This window comes from Ursus americanus, chromosome 10 (assembly GCF_024610735.1).
Source record: "Ursus americanus isolate L20-20 chromosome 10, mUrsAme1.1.p, whole genome shotgun sequence".
Lineage (NCBI taxonomy): Eukaryota > Metazoa > Chordata > Mammalia > Carnivora > Ursidae > Ursus > Ursus americanus.
Window position 1 is genome coordinate 56,709,693 of NC_142136.1, and position 20,122 is coordinate 56,729,814.

Below are 20,122 nucleotides of genomic sequence, written 5' to 3' on the forward strand. Positions count from 1 at the left end.
GATCTCGGGGTCATTTTTGTTTGAGATTACTTAAATTCAAAACTTAAAAGAAAAAAATATGTAAGTAAACATTAGTCTTAGATCAATATGGTCTTGGGACTAGCAGCATGAGGTTAACCTGGGAACTTACTAGAAATGTGAATTTTGGGGGTGCCTGGGTGGCGCAGCCATTAAGCGTCTGCCTTCGGCTTAGGGCGTGATCCCGGCGTTATGGGATCGAGCCCCACATCAGGCTCCTCCGCTATGAGCCTGCTTCTTCCTCTCCCACTCCCCGTGCTTGTGTTCCCTCTCTCGCTGGCTGTCTCTGTCAAACAAATAAAATCTTTAAAAAAAAAAAAAAAGAAATGTGAATTTTGGAGTCTTACTCCACACCTATTGAATCAGAAACTAGGTGTGAGGCCCAACAACCTATTTAGTAAGCCCTGGCGATGATTCTGATACATGTGGAAGTTTGAAAACCAGAGTTTTGGAGGAATGGGATTAGCAGTGGAATTTTAAATACTGGTAGTGGTAGAATTTGTTTCAAGATATCTCACACAATGGCATTCTTAGGATTTGTGCATTTCGTTATATGCAAATTTTACCTTCAAATAGCTAAGTATATTGAATAGTAGCTACTGAAACATGCTTGACATGTTTGGGGGTGAAATATACTAGTATCTACAACTTTAAAATGCATTTTTAAAGAAAAGATGGGACAGAGGAATGCATGTAATAAAGAAAAATGTTAATTTTAGAACCTACATGGCAAGTACATGATGTTCATGGTTTAATTATTTCAGCTTTCCTATGGATTTGGAAATTTTCATAATAAAATATAAAATCCTCACATTACTCCTTTAAATTTTTGTGCAAGAGAATGAAAAGATGCCCAGATATGCTCTTAGACAAAGTAATGGTGGGTGGTAATAAAATTTTAATATCTTAATGATAATTATAGGTAGATATAGAAGACACTGTTTCAATATATTGATGCTATATTTATCTTAGAAATGGGCTATTTGAGATTTTTCTAGTCATCTTAAAATTGAGTATTCTCTAAATTACCTTCATTGATTGACGCTTTTTTTTTTTCAAATTTTGAGGGGACACAAACATGCAGTCCATCGCATCCTGTTATGAGGCTGTTTCAGTTACTGTTGCTGCATAACCAGTTTTCTTCAAACACAGTCACTTAAAACAACCATGCTAATGTATTCGTGGATTCTGTGGATCAGGAATACAGAAAGGGTACAGCAAGGATAGCTTATTTATGTTTTATGATGCTTGGGGCCTCAAGATTGAAAAGCTGCAGGTGTTGCTAGTATATTGATGACATGGGACAGGGATCACACGAAAGCTTATTCACTCAAATGGCTAATCCCTGGAATAGAAGACTAGCACTGCCCAGTAAAGCACCTGTGTGTGGCTGCTCCATATGGCTCTGCTTTCTTGCAGTGTGGCTGCCTGAGGGTAGTTTGACTTCTAACATGGTGGCTCAGGGCTCCAACTGGTGGGTTTTAGCAAACAGGTGGTAGCTGAATCACTCTTTTTGATTCAGGTTTGGAAGTCACATAGAGTTACTTTCACAGCATTCTGTTACTTATAAGCAAGTCACAAAACCACACAGATTCAAGGGAAGGGGAAATAGTTTGCCTCTCTTGATGAATAAGTATCCAGATTCTAGAAGAGCTTGTGGGATAGGAGATCTTACAGCTGTCTTCGGAAAATACAATCTGTCATAGAGGCTTTGGAGTCCTCTGAGTAAAAAGAGTTGAAGGTTGAGACTAAGGTAATGATGACAGAGATGGAGAGACAGGCTTGGGTTTGTAAGATTTGCTGTCTGTGTAATGGACAGAACTGATTACATCTCCTAAATTTTCCTTATTGAGGACACAGCTGTATGGTCAAAACGCTTACTCAGTAAAACTATTTGTCTCAGTATTTTCATTTCTCTATTTAACCAAGTGTTATAGTATATTTTCACTCACTGTGCATAACATTGTAGATTTTTACAAAGAAAGAGTAGTTATCCCTTTACTAGAGATATACAGAAACTATTAAGAGATATGGGGCTCAGGTACCGGGAAAGAAAATGTTAACATACCGACTCCTTTAAACAATGGAATGTAGTTACAACCTTTTAGATGACATACAGTGATATGACTCTTGAAATATCAGGATTAAAAGGTTCATCATTTATACCTATATAATCTAGTTATTGTCACCTTTAAGGACAGATACCAATTATTGATTTTTAAAACATTGTATTATAGAAGTCATAACAATCAAATGGAAAGAATTTAGATTAAAAGAGCTTGTAAAAGACATGAAAACCATTAGTAGGTTTTCTCCTAATAGGATTCCTGATTTGAACAAATTTCAGTAAAAATGATTTGATTTGAAATTTGAACACTGCATATTTAATTTAAGGAATTACTGATTTTTATGTATAGTAATGGTTTTGTAATTATGTTTAAAAAAGGGGAGTTCTTATCTTTCAGAGGTACATCCTGAAATATTTGCAGATGAAATTATATAATGTACTTCAAAATAGGACAGGAAGAAATGGATGATGGTGTAGATGAAACCAGGTTGGCCATATATTGAAATGGTTGAAGCTGGGTGTTCAGTTCATCGTGGGAGTTCATCATACTATTATGTTTACTTTGGTGTATGTTTGAAATTTTCTACAAATAAAAATATTTAAGAAAGATATGTTTAGAGGTTAAATTGAACATTTGTAGCATGATCTGAGAGTCTAACCACTATATATTATGTGTTTTTATGGGAAAATAATTTCCCAAGTATTTCTGACTTCTAAATGTAATGTTGGAAGGCAGCCTATTTCTAAGTTGAGGACTACCTCTATTTTTTTTAACATAATACTCTTAGTTGCAGTCTTTTCTTGAGCCAAATATTACACTAGTGTTCCCTTTCGACTTCTAATAACCAAAGAAATGAGAAAGTGGGCATTGGAGAGAAAATAAGAAGCGTGAACTAATCATAGGTCTTTGAATAATCAAGAATTTTTTTCCCTATTTGATATCAGTCATTTAAAATCATTGATAGCACTGTCTTTCCTTAGTATTCTTTCTCCCTCTTACATTCTGTATGAATATACATTTCTTTTATAATTAAAAAAAATACAATTGTCTTTTATGTCCTAATGAAAGTTCACATTAAAATGTAGAAATTTAGGTGAACCAAAGTTAAATTTAATAACCTATTTTTAAGAGTCATTTTTCTGAAGTACAGTTAACATTGATTGGTGCAGTTGAGAGAATTAGTCTTGGGAAAAATACAAAATAACCTAATATCATCTCATTGTTAAATAAAATCTGTGAAATATCTGTTTTAAGTTTCTGATAAGAAATGATTAGATGATTTCACAGAGTGATTCCCGTGACTTTCATCTCAGGAAATTCCACTGCAGGTGACTTAAAGTGCTTTTTTAAAAATCTAATTTAGTCAAGTTTAGAAAATAAAATCCAGAAATCTAAAAAAATTAAATAGAGGTCTAATTTGGAAAAATACATGTTAAGATATCAGTTTGTAAGATGAATTATTAATTTGGATAAAGTCTAAGTTCAAACAAAATTTATTGAAATTTCCTAAAAGGCCATTTTAGATGGTCAGTAAGCCAAAGATGACTGTAGTTGCCTAGGGCTTTTCAAGCTGACTGTTTTTTTTTTTAATTGAAATTTTGGTGAAAGTGGTATAACCATATCCACGTTATAAAATTATTGGGGAAATAGAAAAAAAAAATCACTGTAATTTATCATCTTGATACGGTTACTACTATAATATTTTTACTTAATGTTTTTTCATATGTATACTTTCAAGTACTCCTAAATTCTGGATTTTAAATATGGTACTAAAACTCTTTGGAGTATATACTAGATTTTAGATATGGACTTAGAATCCTATAATTAAGTTTCATTGGTTTATTTATTTATTTTTTAAAAGATTTTATTTATTTATTTGACAGATAGAGACAGCCAGCGAGAGAGGGAACACAAGCAGGGGGAGTGGGAGAGGAAGAAGCAGGCTTATAGCGGAGGAGCCTGATGTGGGGCTTGATCCCATAAGGCCGGGATCACGCCCTGAGCTGAAGGCAGATGCTTAACCGCTGTGCCACCCAGGCGCCCCAAATTTCATTGGTTTAGACAAATCAAAAGACCAGAAAAATACATTGGATTTTCTGAAATCTAAATGTATATATTTCTCCTGTGGATCCCGCACTTACACTATGGCTATAATCCAAGTATGATCCTGCTCTGCATTTTCCCATATACTTTAAACAACTAGAGCTGAAGTTTTAAACCGTGGGTGTAGCACATTATTATGTCTAGGCTATTGTCCTAACAGCAACATCCTTAGAATAAAACAAATTTAAATAGAATGGATGGATATAAATGAGGAATTCGAGTAAGAAAACCTGGGGGAGTATTTGAGTAAAGAAACTAATATAGATTCAGAATTATGGTAGTGACTGAGTAAGAAAATACAGTACTGTATATAAATCTAATATTGTTATGGACTGAAGACTGAAGCCCTAACCCCCAATGTGGTCGTGTTTGGAGGTGGGCCTTTGGGAGTTGTTGAGTTTATGAGGTCATGAGGGTGGAGCCCCCATTATGGATTTGTGCACTTATAAAAAGAAGAAGAGACCAGAGCTTTCTCTTGGCCATGTAGAAATACAGCAAGAAGGGAGCCATCTGCTGCCCAGGAAGAGGGCCCTCACCAAGAACCTGGCCACACTGGCACCCTGGTCTTGGACTTCCCAGCCTCCAGAACTGTGAGAAATAAATGTATGTTGTTTGTTCTAGCAGTTCAAACTGACTGAGACCGTATTAATAAGTGAGGTACTGCTGTAACAAATACCTAAAAATGTGGAAGTAGCTTTGGAACTGGGTAATGGGTAGAAGCTGGAAAAGTTTTGAAGTGCATGCTGGGAAAAGCCAAGATTACTTTTAAGGAATTGCTAATGGCAACTAGTGAGAGCTCAGAAAGAAAAGAAGAGAACTGGAGAGAAAACCTCCATCTTCTTAGAGAATACATAAATAATCATGAACAGAATATTGGTAGAAATATGGATGGTAAAGGCTATTCTGATGAAGTCTCAGATGGAAATGAGGAACATTGTTATTGGACAGTGAAAAAAAAGGTGCTCTTTTTATAAAAGAGCAAAGAATTTGGCTGAGTTGTGTTCATGTTTTAATGTTTTATGGAAGGTAAAACTTGAAAGTTATAAAAGTGGATATTTAGCTGAGGATGTTTCTAAAGCAAAGTGTTGAAGGAGCAGCTTGGTTCTGTTTCACTGCCTGTAATAAAATGTGAGAGGAGAGAAATGAACTGAAGAAGAATTTGTCAAGCAAAAAGTTACCAGAATTTAAAGATTTGGAAAATGTTAAGTTTATCCAGACTGCAAAAAAATGAGAAAGCCTGCTCCAAAGAGAATACCAAGAGTATGTTTCACTAGCCAGTTGGTAAGGATTTAAGTGTGGGTGTTAACTATGGACCTAATCAGAGTCTCAACAAGAAGCCAGGAAGAGAGATGGGATTATACCAGCAAAACAGTGCTAGCTGGGACTAAAGAAAACAGAAAATGGAAGGGAATGAAGGCAGGCTGTGAACATGTGTTGTCCTTCAGGAAAAGGAAACAAGGACCCCAAAGGTTACTTCTATCAGCAGGGCTGCTACTCCCAGCACAGGTCCAGAGTATAGAGACCTGAGGGTCAGGTCTCCCCTCAGTTTCAGAGAGCCACATGGGCGGGGCTCCATCAAGCTGTAGGAATGTCTGTGGGCGTGATGCCACCACCCCACTGGGTCTGGAGGGCAGAACATGAAACCAAAGAGATTGTTCTTGAGCCTTAAGAAATTTGCCTTGCTAGGTTTTGGACTTGCTTGGGATGTTTTCCCTTTCTTCCTTCTTTCTTCCTTTTGGAATGGAATATATATCCTGTGCCTGTCTCACCACTTATTTGGAAACACATTGTATTTTGGAAGCACGTAACTTACCTGGTTCTACAGGTTCACAGCTGGAGAGGAATTTGCTTTAGGATGAGCTGTATCTTGAGTTTCAACCAAATCTTATTTGGATGAGATTTTAAAGTTTATGTTGAAACGAGTTAAGACTTTTGCGACTATTGAGTTGGAATGAATGTATTTTGCATGCAAGCATGACATGGATTTTGGTGGGCCAGGAGCAGAATGTATGGGCTTAATGTTTGTATCCTTCCAAAATTCATTTTGAAGCCCTACCCCCCAAATGTGATGTCACTAAGAGGTGGGGCCTTTGTGGGTAATTAGGCTTAGATGAGGTCATGAAGGTAGAACCCCCATGATGGGATTAGTGCCCTTATAATTTAAGAAGAGTAGGAGACCAAAACTCCCTCTCTTTTGGCCATGAGAAGATAGAGAAAGAAGGCACCCAGATCTTGGGCTTCCCAGCTTCAAGAACTGTGAGAAATAAATGTCCTTTGGTGAAGGCAACAGCGTATAGTATTTTGTAGCAGCCACAACTAAGTTTGCAAATATTTTTCCCATTCCATAGGTTGCGGTTTTACTCCATTGAATGTGTACTGTGACGCACTGAAGTTTTCAAGTTTGATGTAGTCCCATATGTCTATTTTTGCTTTTGTGGTCTTTGTTTTAGGTGTCATATCCAAGAAATTATTGCCAAGTCCAATCTTTTCCTCTGTTTTCTTGGAGCTTTATAGCTTTGGGTCTTGTTTAATCCGTTTTGAGTTAATTTTTGTATACGGTAAAAGAATCCAAGTTCATTCTTTTGCATGTGGATATGCAGTTTTCCTATCACCATTTGTTAAACAGACTGTCCTTTCCTCATTAAATGGTGTTGGCACCTTGTCAAAGATCATTTGACTAGACATGTGAAAGTTTATTTCTGGGCTCTATTCTTTTCCATTGGTGTGTTTGTCTGTTGTTATGCCAATACCACAGTTTTGAATCCTGTTGCTTTGTAATATGTTTTGAAACCAGGAAGTTTGAGTCTTCTAACTTTGTTCTTTTTCAAAATCGTTTTAGCTATTTGAGATTCCGTAGAAATTTTAGAGTGAATTTTTCTATTTCTGCAAAAAAAAAGCCATTGGGATTTTGATAGGGATTGTATTGAACCTGTGGATTGCATTGGGAAATCTCGACTTCTTAACAATAGTAAATGTTCTAATCTATGAACACAGGATCTTTCCATTTATTTGTGTCGTTTTAAATTTCTATTAGCAATATTTTATAGTTTTCAGTATACAAATCTTCCACTTTTGGGGTTAGATTTATTCCTTAGTATTTTATTCTTTTTATACTACTTTAAATGGGATTATTTTCTTAATTTCTTTTTTTAGATTGTTCATTGTTAATGTATAGAAATGCAGCTGATTTTTCTGTGTTCATTTCTTGTCGTGCACTTCTGAATTTACTAGTTCTAACAGCTTTTTAATGGACTCTTTAGGTTTTTCTACATACGAGATCATGTCATGTGTGAACAGAGATGGTTTTCTTCTTCCTTTCCAATTTGGATGCCTTTTATTTGTTTTTCATGCCTAATGGCTCTGGCTAGGATTTTCAGTACTATGTCCAATATTGTGAATGGATGTGGTTAAAGTCAGCATCCTTGCTTTGTTCCCAGTCTTAGAGGAAAAGTTGATAGTCTTTTACCATTGAGCATGATGTTAGCTGTGGGCTTTTCACCTATGGCCTTTATTATGTTGTAGTTTCCTCCTATTCCTAATTTGTTGAGTGTTTTTATCATAAAAGGATGTTGGATCTTGTCAGATGCTTTTTCTGTATCAATTGAGATGACCATGTGGTCATGTTAACTTTTAAAAATAATTTTCTTGAAGTAGACACAGAGAAGTATGTGCGTATCAATATACAGCTCAATTCGTAATGGTATTTTCACATAATTATGTGGTAATAGTGGTAATTATCACATAACAGCCTTCCAAGTCAAGACATAGAACTGTACCAGCACCCCAGAAACTGCCTTCATGCCCCTCCAAGTTCCCATGCTTTTTCTCCAAAGACAGTCACCTATCCTAACTTTTAACACCATATATTGGTTTTCATTGTTTTGCACTTTCTATAAATAAAGTTGTGCTATATGTATTTTGTCTGTTTTTCACTCACATTGTATTTGTGAAATTTATCTGTGTTGTTTCCTGTTCACTAGTTCCTTAATTTTCATTGCTGTATAGTAGTCCATTGGATGAATTAGATAAAGTTTACCATTTACTGTCCAGAGACCTTTAATTTGTTTACAGTTTAGCGCTAATAAAGAATAGTGCTGCTGTGTACACCTTCATGTACTTTTTTGGGTGCATATGTGCATGCATTTCTATTTGGTAGAGTAGGAGTCCAATAACTGGATCATAACTGGGTCATAGAATATTTATGTGTTCAACTTTGATAAATAATATAAAAGTGGTTTCCAAAATGATTTTATGAATTTCTACTGCCATTCCATATGAGTGTGCCAGTTGCCTATAGCCTCCGTGATACTTGATATTGTAAGTCTTTCTCATTTTTACAATCCTAGGGAATATATGAAGGCATTTCATTGTGGTTTTTAATTAGCTTTTTCCTAGTAGTTAATGAATTTGAGGATATTTTCATATGTATATTGATCTCTTGAATTTCCACTTTTGTGAAGAGCCTATTCAAGTCTCTTGGTATTTTTCTGTTGTGGTAGTTTTTTTTTTTTTTTAATCAATTTGTAGGAGGCCTGTATAAATGCAAAATATGTGCTGTTTTTCAGTTATATATGTTGAAAATAGCTTCTTTCAGTCTGGCTTGCCTTTTCATTTTCTTAAAGATATTTCTTAATGAATGGTAGTTCTTAACTTTAATGAAGTTTAGTATTCATTTTTCTTTATGATCTAAGAAATATAATTTGTACCCTGTCTAAAAACTCTTTCTCTGTCTCATGGCTATGGAGATATTCTTGTGTATTATCTTTTAGAAGCTATTTGTTTTATCTTTTACATTCAGATCTGCATTCTACCTGGTGTTAATTTTTTTAATATTATCTAATTTGACACTAATTAAAATTTCAGACTTAAAAGTTGCAAGAGTAGTATAGAGATATTTAGTTTTTCTTCACCCAGTTTTCCCAAATGTTAATACTTTGTTGTATTATTGCTACACAAATAATTAAATATTGATGTGATGGAACCATCTTGTACTTGTATACAGAAGTTGATTGTTAAAAATCAGGAATTTTCAAGTCAGTTTTTAAACCAAGATAGCTTGAAATGAGCCATAGGGGGATATTATTCCATGAAAATTTGCAAATGCATCAAATCATCCCTCCCCTCGTTTGCATATATTTCAAATATTACATTATTAAAAACAAAATAGATGCGTAACTTAAAACAAGTGGGTGTTTGTAGTCACCAAGATGAGAATGTAAGAAGTAGAAATAACAGAATTAGAAGAAATTGATCGAAAGGAAAAGCTGACAGTGTTCCCTCTACAGGAATAAAGGAATTTTTAGGTTTCTAAATGCATCATTTCAGTTGGATGGCTGTAGTTTCTAATTTGCAAGCTTAAATAAAACCTTTACATATAGTGTGATGGGTATATCCATGCAAGAAAGCAATTCATAAATGAAACTTCTGATGTGTTAGAGCTTTGAAAAGAATAAAATTAGAGATAATGCCTTAAGTGGAATGATAATGTTAAAACGTATCATGTGGCTTCAGATCCAATCTATAATAATACTGTTCTTGGCGTTAACTAGAGGTTCAGAAGGAATTTGTGTTTGTATTTGTAAGCTTCCATTTCACCTGTTGAAACTAAATTATGGTTATATCTTCCGTATTACTTTCTAAAATTCAAGTAGTAATGGTGGTTTGCAGTTTTAGCTAAAGACATTATGTAAAATATTACAAACAATATAATGACAAAAAGTACTCAGTGGTTTTTTTTTTTATTTATTTACTAATTTTACAAGTGAATTATCTGTAAACTTTCTGGTTACTCCTATTAGCTTCCCTAAATGTTTCTTTGACATGCAAGAGGGGAAATAATGCATTGAATCTTTCCTCTCTTACAACTTTTTACATATTCACAGAGTGAAATTATTTGACATGATTTACTCACTGATGGTTTTTTTTTTTACTTTTTTTTTTTTTACCTCACTGATTTTTATCAGGCTTTAAGAAATATGGCAATACAGATTAAGCCAGAAGTTAGACTTATCCCTTTTTGTATGTGTATATAAATGTGTTTATATGTATAATGTATGTATATGTTAAAAACAGCATAAATGTATATATTATATGTGCATATAATTATAACCTATATAATGTGTTTAATGACATGCATTGTTATAAAGTAGTTAAATATAAAATATTGCATACTGTGGTCTTCAGTATAAAATCTTGAGGTAGATAACTTTATTGAATATTTTTAAAAGACCTTATAGCAATTTTTATATATCTAAATAGAAATCTGTTTTTAGGTTAAATTAACCTGTATGAGAGTTTCTGCAAAGATTTAAGATTTTAAAATAAATAACATGAATTTAATATCTTAACAAAAGTTAAACATCTTGATGCTACTGAATTTCAGAATCCTACAAGCATCCAAAACTATTAGTAATTTCGCTTTTAGTATTAATTTGGTAAAATTTATGATTGAGCTCAGTTATGTTCAGCTTTTCTTGTACTTAGCTGACATTTTATTGGTTGATGTTATATATGGTAGATATACCATAATTTGCTTACATCAAGTCTTTTACTTTTTATATAAGTGACACTGTGTCTACAGTTAAGGATGTCTAAATATATGTGCTTTTAATCACTGTAATAATGATTTGGTTTATTTTAAACTAGGTGTCACTTAGAAAAAAACAGTAAAACCAGAGCAACAGAAGACCAGTGTCTGAGCTTAAAACTTGAAACTTTAAGGTTTTTATTCTAGTCCTGAGCAAATTTTTCTATCATATTGCTCTGAGGAATCAATGACAACTCATAATTCTTGTGTAGTTTCTAGAGACTGATAAAAGTAATGAGGAGGGGATTGGGTCTTCATAATCACCTTCTCTGCTCACAGAGAAAAATTACTGGTAGAATTGCTCAGTCATTGCATTTTACTGCCATATTAAATATTATCTAGTATTTAGCTGGAGTAGTGGTGGTTAAATAAATATTTCATAGAGTTGGAAGGGATGAAGAGACAGACATGGAATTTAAATGGAAGCTGCTCATATATTGGGTTTTTTTTTTTAAGATTTTATTTCTTTACTTCAAAGACAGTGTGAGCAGGGGGGAGGAGCAGGGGGAAAGAAGCAGAGGGGGGAGAAAAAGGAGGGGGAAAGAATCTCAAGCAAACTCCTTTCTAAGCGCAGAGCCCAACATAGGGCAGGACCTCATGACCCTGAGATCCTGACCTGAGCTGAAACCAAGTCACTTAACCAGCTGAGACACGCATGCGCCCATGCATGGCTTTAATATATCTTAGTTTCCTGTCTACAGTGACGTACATTTGGCTAAGTTGTAAGAAATGTATTTCCTTAAACGGTCTGTTGACAGAAAAAAAGTAGTCAACAGAGTATTATAAAATTTCCTTTCACAAGAATATCGTTTTAGGTTAAAGAATGAGACAAATCTTGAATGTGTTATATTTTAATATATTTTTAAGCATGTACACACAGATGGCTATATATTTTTGTTTTTCAGAATTGGAAGGTTATCCGGTATATTAATGTCTTATTGATAATGGCAGAACATCCACCACTACTGGATACAGCTCAGATTTTAAGTAGTGATATTTCTCTTCTATCTGCCCCTATTGTAAGTGCAGATGGAACACAACAGGTAAGGAAACTGAAATTTTTATTTCCCTATGTCTCGTACACATGTATTTCTTTCAGAAGAATGCAAAATTTAAAACAGAGTGGAACTTCACAATAGTGGGTTCCTGTTAATTCATCTTTTAAACTCCAGTTCAAAATCTTGTTTTGGTTTCATAAAACAATGAAATAATGAGACTGTTTTTAAAGTTGCCTCTAAAATGTCTCACTAATTAATGTTTAAATTTCTTGTGTATATCTTTAGTTGCCACTAAAGTTGTTTTTGTTTTACTTTAGACAATGTATTAGTCCCTGATTGGTTTTTAACTAAGTTTAACCTCACATTTTAATGATTATTATAAATCATTATAAAATCATGTTTGAATTATGTGATTAAGTGACTGTCTACGTTATACAGTAATAAAACTGTCTTCTTTTTCTTCCTACTTTTCTCTCCTCACCAGACTCCCCCTCCTAAAAGCAAATTTGTAATTCCTGAGAACTGATTAATTTTTTTTTCCAACCCAGGGCTTTATAAATGTAGTTTTGTAGCTTTTTGACTCCTGATTTCCCTTGAAATGCTGATGGGATGGGAACAATGGGCTTTCATAAATATCTGTGATACACAGAGGATTGTGTTTAATTCTCACAACTGCCCTATAGAGATTTTAATATTACAGGTGAGGAAACAAAGACTTAAGGACATAATAAATAATAATGAGAAGAAGGAACATTTTGAGTGCTCACTGTGTAAAAAACATTGTGCTAAGGACTTCCTGATCTTATCCTTTCAATAATCCTATGAGGTAGATATACCTGTCCCTATTTTGCAAATGAAACAAAATGAGTTTTAGACAGTCTCAAGATCACACAAAGGTTTTGATCCTAACCATTACTCCTTCTACCTTCTTGGGAAATTAAGAAAAAAAATATTCTGTTAATTTATAAATTTAGTATCTATAGTGGCTAATTATAATTTGCTTACAAGATTAAGAGGCTACTTTGTTAACTTTGCTGTTGAAAAATCAAGAGCAGTTGGCTTGGGTCCTGAATTTTGCTGGTTTGTATAAGCGTGGCATGAAAAGTGTATCTTGTTTTTAATTTTCACGTGTGCTCAAATAGCTTTTAGCAGCAAGTTCATTTCACTAAACTTGCTTTTTATGGTCAGAGTTAAGTTTGTTAAGATGTTTGTTTTTCCTGCAAAAATAATGGATGTGGCAGTACCCATTTACTTTGAGGCTCTGGGAGTATCTTCAGTTATCAGTATTTCCTCAGAGCAGTCACTGGTTTCAATTTTTTTATAAGACTCTATTAAGCAATTACTTACATTTCATTGATATAGTTGCTGTAGCTGATAGTTTATAAAGGGGACGACAACAGGCTGAAACAAGACCACGATGCTCCTGACTTATTTCTCTCCTTTCCCTGAAAAGAAGATTCTTTTCGTAGAATTTTTCTCAAAATCTTGAGGGCACCAGAGCTAGCATGTTACAGTAGTGGGGTAGATGGATATAGAGAAAAGAGCTGCGAATAGAAGAATCCACTAGAGCGGGATTTGAAGGATCGGGTCGGCGGGGGGGCTGTCAGTGGATCTAGGGGATATGTTTTTGGGTAGGGTTTGAAAAACAGGTCAGGAGGTGGAGTGAAGCCTTAGATTCTAACTAGCAGAGTGTGTTGTAATTTGATAGAGAGATAAAGGTGAGTAGAAGGAGCACTGGACTTGACTGATAGATTTAGATTTGATTTGGGTGACCTAACTTCTCTGGGTTGTTTGCTTCTCTATAAAATAGAGGTAATGATAGCTTCTTAGAATGGCTGCAGCTATGAGGGTGAAATGAACGTGAAGGAACTCAGTAAGTGTTTGCTGAATCTGAATTGAAGCACTCAATAAATGTTTAAAAGACTGAGGAAACTCTATAGATATGCCAGTCAGGAGTCAGGTCTTAAATCAACAGAGATAGTGAGCAGTGGATCAAAAAACTAAGAAATAGTTATGAAGGATACATACTAAAGAGAGTAGACTGATAGCTCTGGTTGAGTGTAAGAAACTGAACAAAAATAGGTAACAGAGGTGGGAGGTTAATAAACTTGACAACAGACAGTTCTTTGTCTTAACTCAGTAACTTACTGATGTGCCAAGCATGGTCAAGTTAGAGCTTGCCTGTGGATATGTGATACCACCTGGTTTGTGCCTGTAGTAGAGAAACAAACTAAAAGATAGTTCTTGACAGAGGGAAGTGTCATATACATGCATGATGTTAAAAATTGGCGATAACAGAGTGCCCCGTGTCTTGACTTTTGGGGGAATATTATACTATTTCTTGGAATATATTATGGGATGATTTCTGTTCCATCTCTTGGGATCAAATTAATTTTCTTATAGTTGGCCCTTTAGATTATCACTTCATCAATATTTTCTGGTTCTGTATTTGGTAGTATGTCATACTATATACGTGGGTCTTTTGGCTCATGAATTACATAAGAAGAATCCCACCTGACATCATTGCTACTGGTGTTGGCCTTAGGGAAGTTGTAATAGACATTTATCATTCATTCTGAGTGGCGACATCCGAACAGTTTTTTGTGTTTGTAGAATTGTCATTCTTCCCCCCCTTTTTAATTAATAGAATTTATTTTTATAGCATTTTTAGGTTTACAGAAAAATTGAGCAAAGAATTTCTTTCATACTACATCTTCCACACAGTTTTCCCTATTAACATTTTATATTGGTGTGGTACATTTGTTATAATTAACGAGCCAATATTGATAAAGTTCCACAGTTTACATTAAGGTTCACTCTTGGTATTATACAATTCTTTGGCTTTCATCACCAATACATTCTCATAATGAATAGTTTCACTGCCCTAAAAATCCCCCTGTACTCTACCCATTCCTTTCTCCATCCCGCTTTCCCCAATTGCCCCCTTCTTGGCAACCACTAATACTTTTACTGTTCCTATATGTTTATCTTTTCCAGAATGTCATTTAGTTGGATTTATACAGTATGTAGCCTTTTCACACCAACTTCTTTTCACTTAGCAATATGGTCTAAACAATTTCTTTTTGTAGCTTAATATCTCCTTTTTATTATTGGATAATACTTCATTGATGAATATACCAATTTTGTTGACCCATTCACCTATTGAAGGACAGCTTGATTCTTTCCAGTTTTTAGCAATTATAAATAAAGCTGCTTGAAATATTCACATACAAGTTTTTGGATGGACATAAGTTTTCAGCTCAATTGGGTAAATACCTAAGAGCATGATTGTTGGATTGTATGATAAGGCTATGTTTAACGTTGTTAGAAATGGCCAGCCTATTTTCCAAAATGGCTATACCATTTCACATTCTCAAGCACTTGCTTAATTTGAGATTCTGTCCTTTCCTGATAGAGAAGGTAAAGCTTGGGTAAGTGCTTGTGCTGCCCTGCAAGAACCTCCACATCTGTGTTAGGGAATTTGAGCTTCAAGCACCATGGAATGTTCCTAGCTCTATTCACTGTTGCCACCATCAAAAGAAAAGTTCAGGTATTTTGGTTTCTTATGTGGTTCAGCAGTTTCCTAATTTAAGTTTACCTTCTCTAATTTCTATGTATTTATCATCCAAAATGAATACATTTAAACTTTGGGGTAAGATCTGTCAACACTCAGTCTGTCAGACTTCCCACCCCCCCCCCAGATTCTTATCCATTTCTTTAATCTTTTTGTTACTTTATTTTGTAATTGTCTCACTTGTACTTACAGGCTTTTAATTTACGAAGGTGACTGGGTAATAACATGGAGAGGTTAATGCCATTGAAGGAATTTTTTTACCTACATTTCCTTAAAGAAGGGGACACAGAATGTATACCAGATGACGGGGAAAGCTTCAGGTTTTGGTCAGGAGGCAGAGCAAGAGAAAAGCCTAGCCTAAAAGCCATTATTGGTGTTTCTGCAAGAAAGGAAAAGCAGGGTAGAGTAACAGTTCAGGGTTGGCTAGTTTTAATAACTATGGCAGACAAGAAATAACAAGTGTTGGTGAGGATACAGAGTAAAGGGAACTCTTATGCACTGTTGGTGGGAATGTAAATTGGTCCAGCCACTATGGAAAATAGTCTGGAGGTTCCTCAAAAAATTAAAAAATAGAACTACCGTATGATCAGCAGTTCTACTTCTAGGTATTCATCTGAAGGAAATGAAGTAACTAACTCAAAAAGTTACTGCACCCTCATGTTCATTGCAGCATCATTTACAGTAGCCAAGACATGGAAACAATCTAAGTGTCCATCAGTGGATGAATGAGTGAAGAAGTTGTGGTATGTGTGTGTGTGACACACACACACACACACACACACACACATTGTACATACAGCAGAATATTACGGAGTCATAAAAAAGAAGGAAATCCTGCCATTTGTCACAATATGGATGGACCTTGAAGGCATTATGCTAAGTGAAGTCAAACAGAAAGACAAATACTGTATAATCTCACTTATATGTGGAATCTTAAAAGAAAACAACAAAAACTCAGATACCTTCCTTGAATATATGGTAGAACTTATTCAGTGAAGCCTTTTGGGCCTGGAGTTTCCTCTGATTTAAGTAGAGAAATGGTGAAGTAAACAAAATTTGTGCTGTTAATACTTTTGGGTTAAGTTTGGAAATGAGTGTTGATATGACTGAGATAGTCTGTATATATTTGTTATTTAAGCAGTATTAAGGTGTTTAAGAAAATTTGAGTTTTATTACATGTATAAGTTTGTTAAGAACTGTTTAAGCACTTAAAATTGTGATGTCATTTAAAGTATTTAAAAGTAAATACATTAATCTTATTAACGCTGATTAAAATGTTTAAGGGGAGCAAACCTGGAGAAAGAAAATACTGTAGTAGTAGATAAAATAGAAAATTTGGATTAAGGTCCTATTATACACGATTTGAGAAATAATAGGAAGTTAGAATTGACTGGAATTGATGAACAACTCGCCGTAGAACAAAACCGAGAGAGTTTAAGAATTTTCCCAGACTCTTTCTTTGAATATTTAGGTGGATGTTCACTAACATAAATGTTATCGGTCAGGATAGACAATTATCTCATGGTTACAAATAGTCTGTAAACCTCAGTAGTTTACCAGAAGGCTTATTGTTCATACTACCTGTCTTTAACAGGTTATCTGTAGCTATACTCCACATAATTTTCACTTGAGACCCAACCTCTACGTAGAATGTTGCTGGTATCGTGGCAGAGATGATAATGAACTACATTTAGCTGACCTCCACCCATGTTTCCTTATTCAGTGCAAGTCGCATGGCCAAACATGCCATCAGTAAGGTGGGGAAGGATAATCTTGCCCTAGGGAGAAGCTGCAAATATTTGGAAAAATAATAAAATCTTCTAGAATAAGGAAAATAGAAGTAGCAGGTTTGGGATTTGAGAGAGTATGAAAGATCTTCAATTGAATTTGAAGTGTTGGGGGATATATAAGTAGAAATAATAAAAATAATAGCAGCTACCATTTGAGCCCTTGCATTGTGTCAGATACCAAGTCAAGTCCTTTACTGACCAAACTATAAACATTTAGTATATCTTAGGGGTGAGATTACTGAGACTCTAAAATAATAGCTCACGCCTTTGTAACAGTAGTTTGGGGCTTCAGAATTCTAATCCAGACCTTTAATCTAAAAAATTCCATGGCCCAAATTAGTCTTCTAATTGCTCTGTAGCTTTGTCTGGGAAACAAAATAGCCAAATCCTCATTCTTAGAGGTTTTAGGAAAGGTTAGAATTTAAACATTAAACCAATCTCTTCTTTCCCATTAGAGTTTGTTTCACCTGAATGTTTATACCCTGCTACTTTCTATGATGTTACAATAAAAAGTCAAATACTTTTTAAAATTTCAGTATTAACAATTAACTTTTTCCTAGAGGTATAAAAAGCCTTACACACTAGGTACAGATCTGAAAATCTGCTTATATTATCACATTTTTTATAAGTACAAATTTTTAAAAACTATGATATTAAGCTATGCTGCACTAAAAAAATCAACTCACTTATTCAGGTAGTATCTATGTGCAAAATATTGTGCTGGTTCTTGTTGTAAGACATAATAAAATCAGACTTATAAATTGGATGTAAATTTTAAGGTAGTCTACTTAAAGAAAAAAAAAACTTCATAAAATATCAGTTAAAAAAACCAAAAGAGTTCCAGAGTATGTAAACAAAAACTAGAATTTATTTTTATATTTTGGCACAAAACAATAAAATAGTATTCTTACTGACTGGTGCCAATATCATTTCATTTGTTCATTTTTAAAGTATATATCTCTTCCTGTTTTCAAGAAAATAAAAATTGGTGGGGTGCCTGGGTGACTCAGTCGGTTAAGCGTCTGCCTTCAGCTCCGGTCATAATCACAGAGTCTTGGGATGGAGGCCTTGCATCGGACTCCCTATTCAGCAAGGGAGTCTGCTTTTTCCTCTGCTCCTGCTCGTGCTCTCTCACTCACTCACTCTCTCATTCTCTCTCTCAAATAAATGAAATCTTAAAAAAAAAAAAAATTGGCAAATCATTTCATCTGAAAAGTAAATAGCAACATGTTTCCATATAATTAAAGCTAATGTGACAAAATTCTAAATTAAAATATTAAATATTTTGTATTTTAATGAAGCAAACGGTATATATTTAATTCTATTGTGAAAGATAGGTCCTCAAATTCTAAAGGGAACAATAATCTTAAATGAAATATAATGGTCGTGGAATTTTGGTGGATTCTGTTCTAAAAATAATTGATATTCTGTTAGATTAACTACTAGATATTCTATAGTTAGAATAATTCCTAACCCTCTAGTTAAGTGACTGTAGCTAGTCAACCCCTATGCCTTAGAATCCCTGTAGAAAATGTTGACTTTTTTTTTTTTTGAGCGAGTATGAATGTGCCGGCCTGTGGAATGGGGTGGGGCAGACTCCCTGCTGAACAGGGAGCCTAATGTGGGGCTCCCGGGACCCTGAGATCATGACCTGAGCTGAAGGCAGATGCTTAGAAAATGTTGGCTTTTAAGATATGTAATTTGGGCTGAAGTGAGGAGAAATAAAGAATAGCTTAGAAGCAGCACTGGGTAAATGGGGACATTCAAATGAAAATCATTTACAGAATTCTGAAAATTCTTTAAAATGAATCTGACTGTAAACTGCTATAATAAGAGATACTAAATGAAAAGGCTTCTTACAAAGACAATTTTTCTTGTGATCTTATATTAGCTTAATATAAAGCAAGTTTTTTTAAAGGAAGATTTTTTTTTGTCCAAAATTATAAATATGTACAAATAAAAGTTGTAGTCTGCATTTTCAACTCATAACATTTCCCTTTCATTAATAAACTATAGTGATTATATATTCAGAGTACTGTGATATAATCTTATCACCAGATAGAATGCTCAAGATTCATATTCCTGAAATGGTACATTTGTGTGGTTTTTCAAAAAATAATATTTGAAAATGGGAGAAATATACACATACATATAAACATGTGACAGAAAATATACAAAATGTCATAAACAGGGACTGACCCCAGAAAGAAGAGTTTACATTTTACCATATACCCTTTGTATTGTTTGAATATTTTTTATGTTCTGAATTTATTATTTTTTGAATAAAAAAAACTCAACAATTGAAAAAGGGGAAAAATGTGCAATTTAAAATGTACATATATCTATATCAAAGGAAAAAAAGCTCTGAACAGATACATACCCATCCGTTAACAGTCGTTCTTTTCAGGAGAAAGGGATTAGTTGAAAGAGGTGGAAAGAACAAATTTTGCTTTATCTGAACAAGTTTTAAGAATGCTTTTATTTAAGGCCAACGTATATTGGAAGAGCGTATAAATCATTTCTGTGCCTGATTAAAAAAATAAAAATATAGTCACTATAACCACCCTCAGGTCAAGAAACAGAGCTTTACCAGCACCCCCAAAACTGCTCCCTTGTACCCCTTCCCAAGAAGTACATTCTCTCTCCCAGTATCTCCATTTTCCTCCTCAAACCAAAGGTTAGTTTTACCTATTTTTGAATTGTATATAAATAGAATTACACAATATGTATAATTGTGTCTCTGGTTTCTTTTGCTCAACAATTGATGTATGAGATTCATCCATGTTACCACCTATACCATAGATATTTGCTACATAATATTCCATTATATAAATATACATTAATTGCTTCAATGTAGTATTAATGGAAACTTGGATTGTTTCCAGTTTTTGCTATCACAAATAATTCTTCAAGGACATTCTTGAACACTTCCTAAGTTTGGGGTTTTTTGGTTTTGGTTTTGGTTTTATGGTGAGGAACATGGG

General features: G+C 34.3%; 1 protein-coding gene across 3 annotated transcripts in view; it reads left to right on the forward strand.

Moving 5' to 3' along the window:
* FNDC3A (fibronectin type III domain containing 3A) overlaps nt 1-20,122 on the forward strand; it is a 160,841-nt gene that overhangs the window by 16,832 nt on the left and 123,887 nt on the right. For 2 of the 3 annotated variants that reach the window (XM_045796822.2, XM_045796823.2), the window contains exon 2: nt 11,682-11,819. The exons of the other annotated variant lie outside the window; for it this stretch is intronic. In XM_045796822.2, the coding sequence (XP_045652778.2) occupies nt 11,721-11,819 (99 nt within the window). In that variant the 5' untranslated portion in view covers nt 11,682-11,720. The remainder of the gene's footprint in view (nt 1-11,681; nt 11,820-20,122) is intronic. 3 annotated transcript variants of the gene reach the window in all.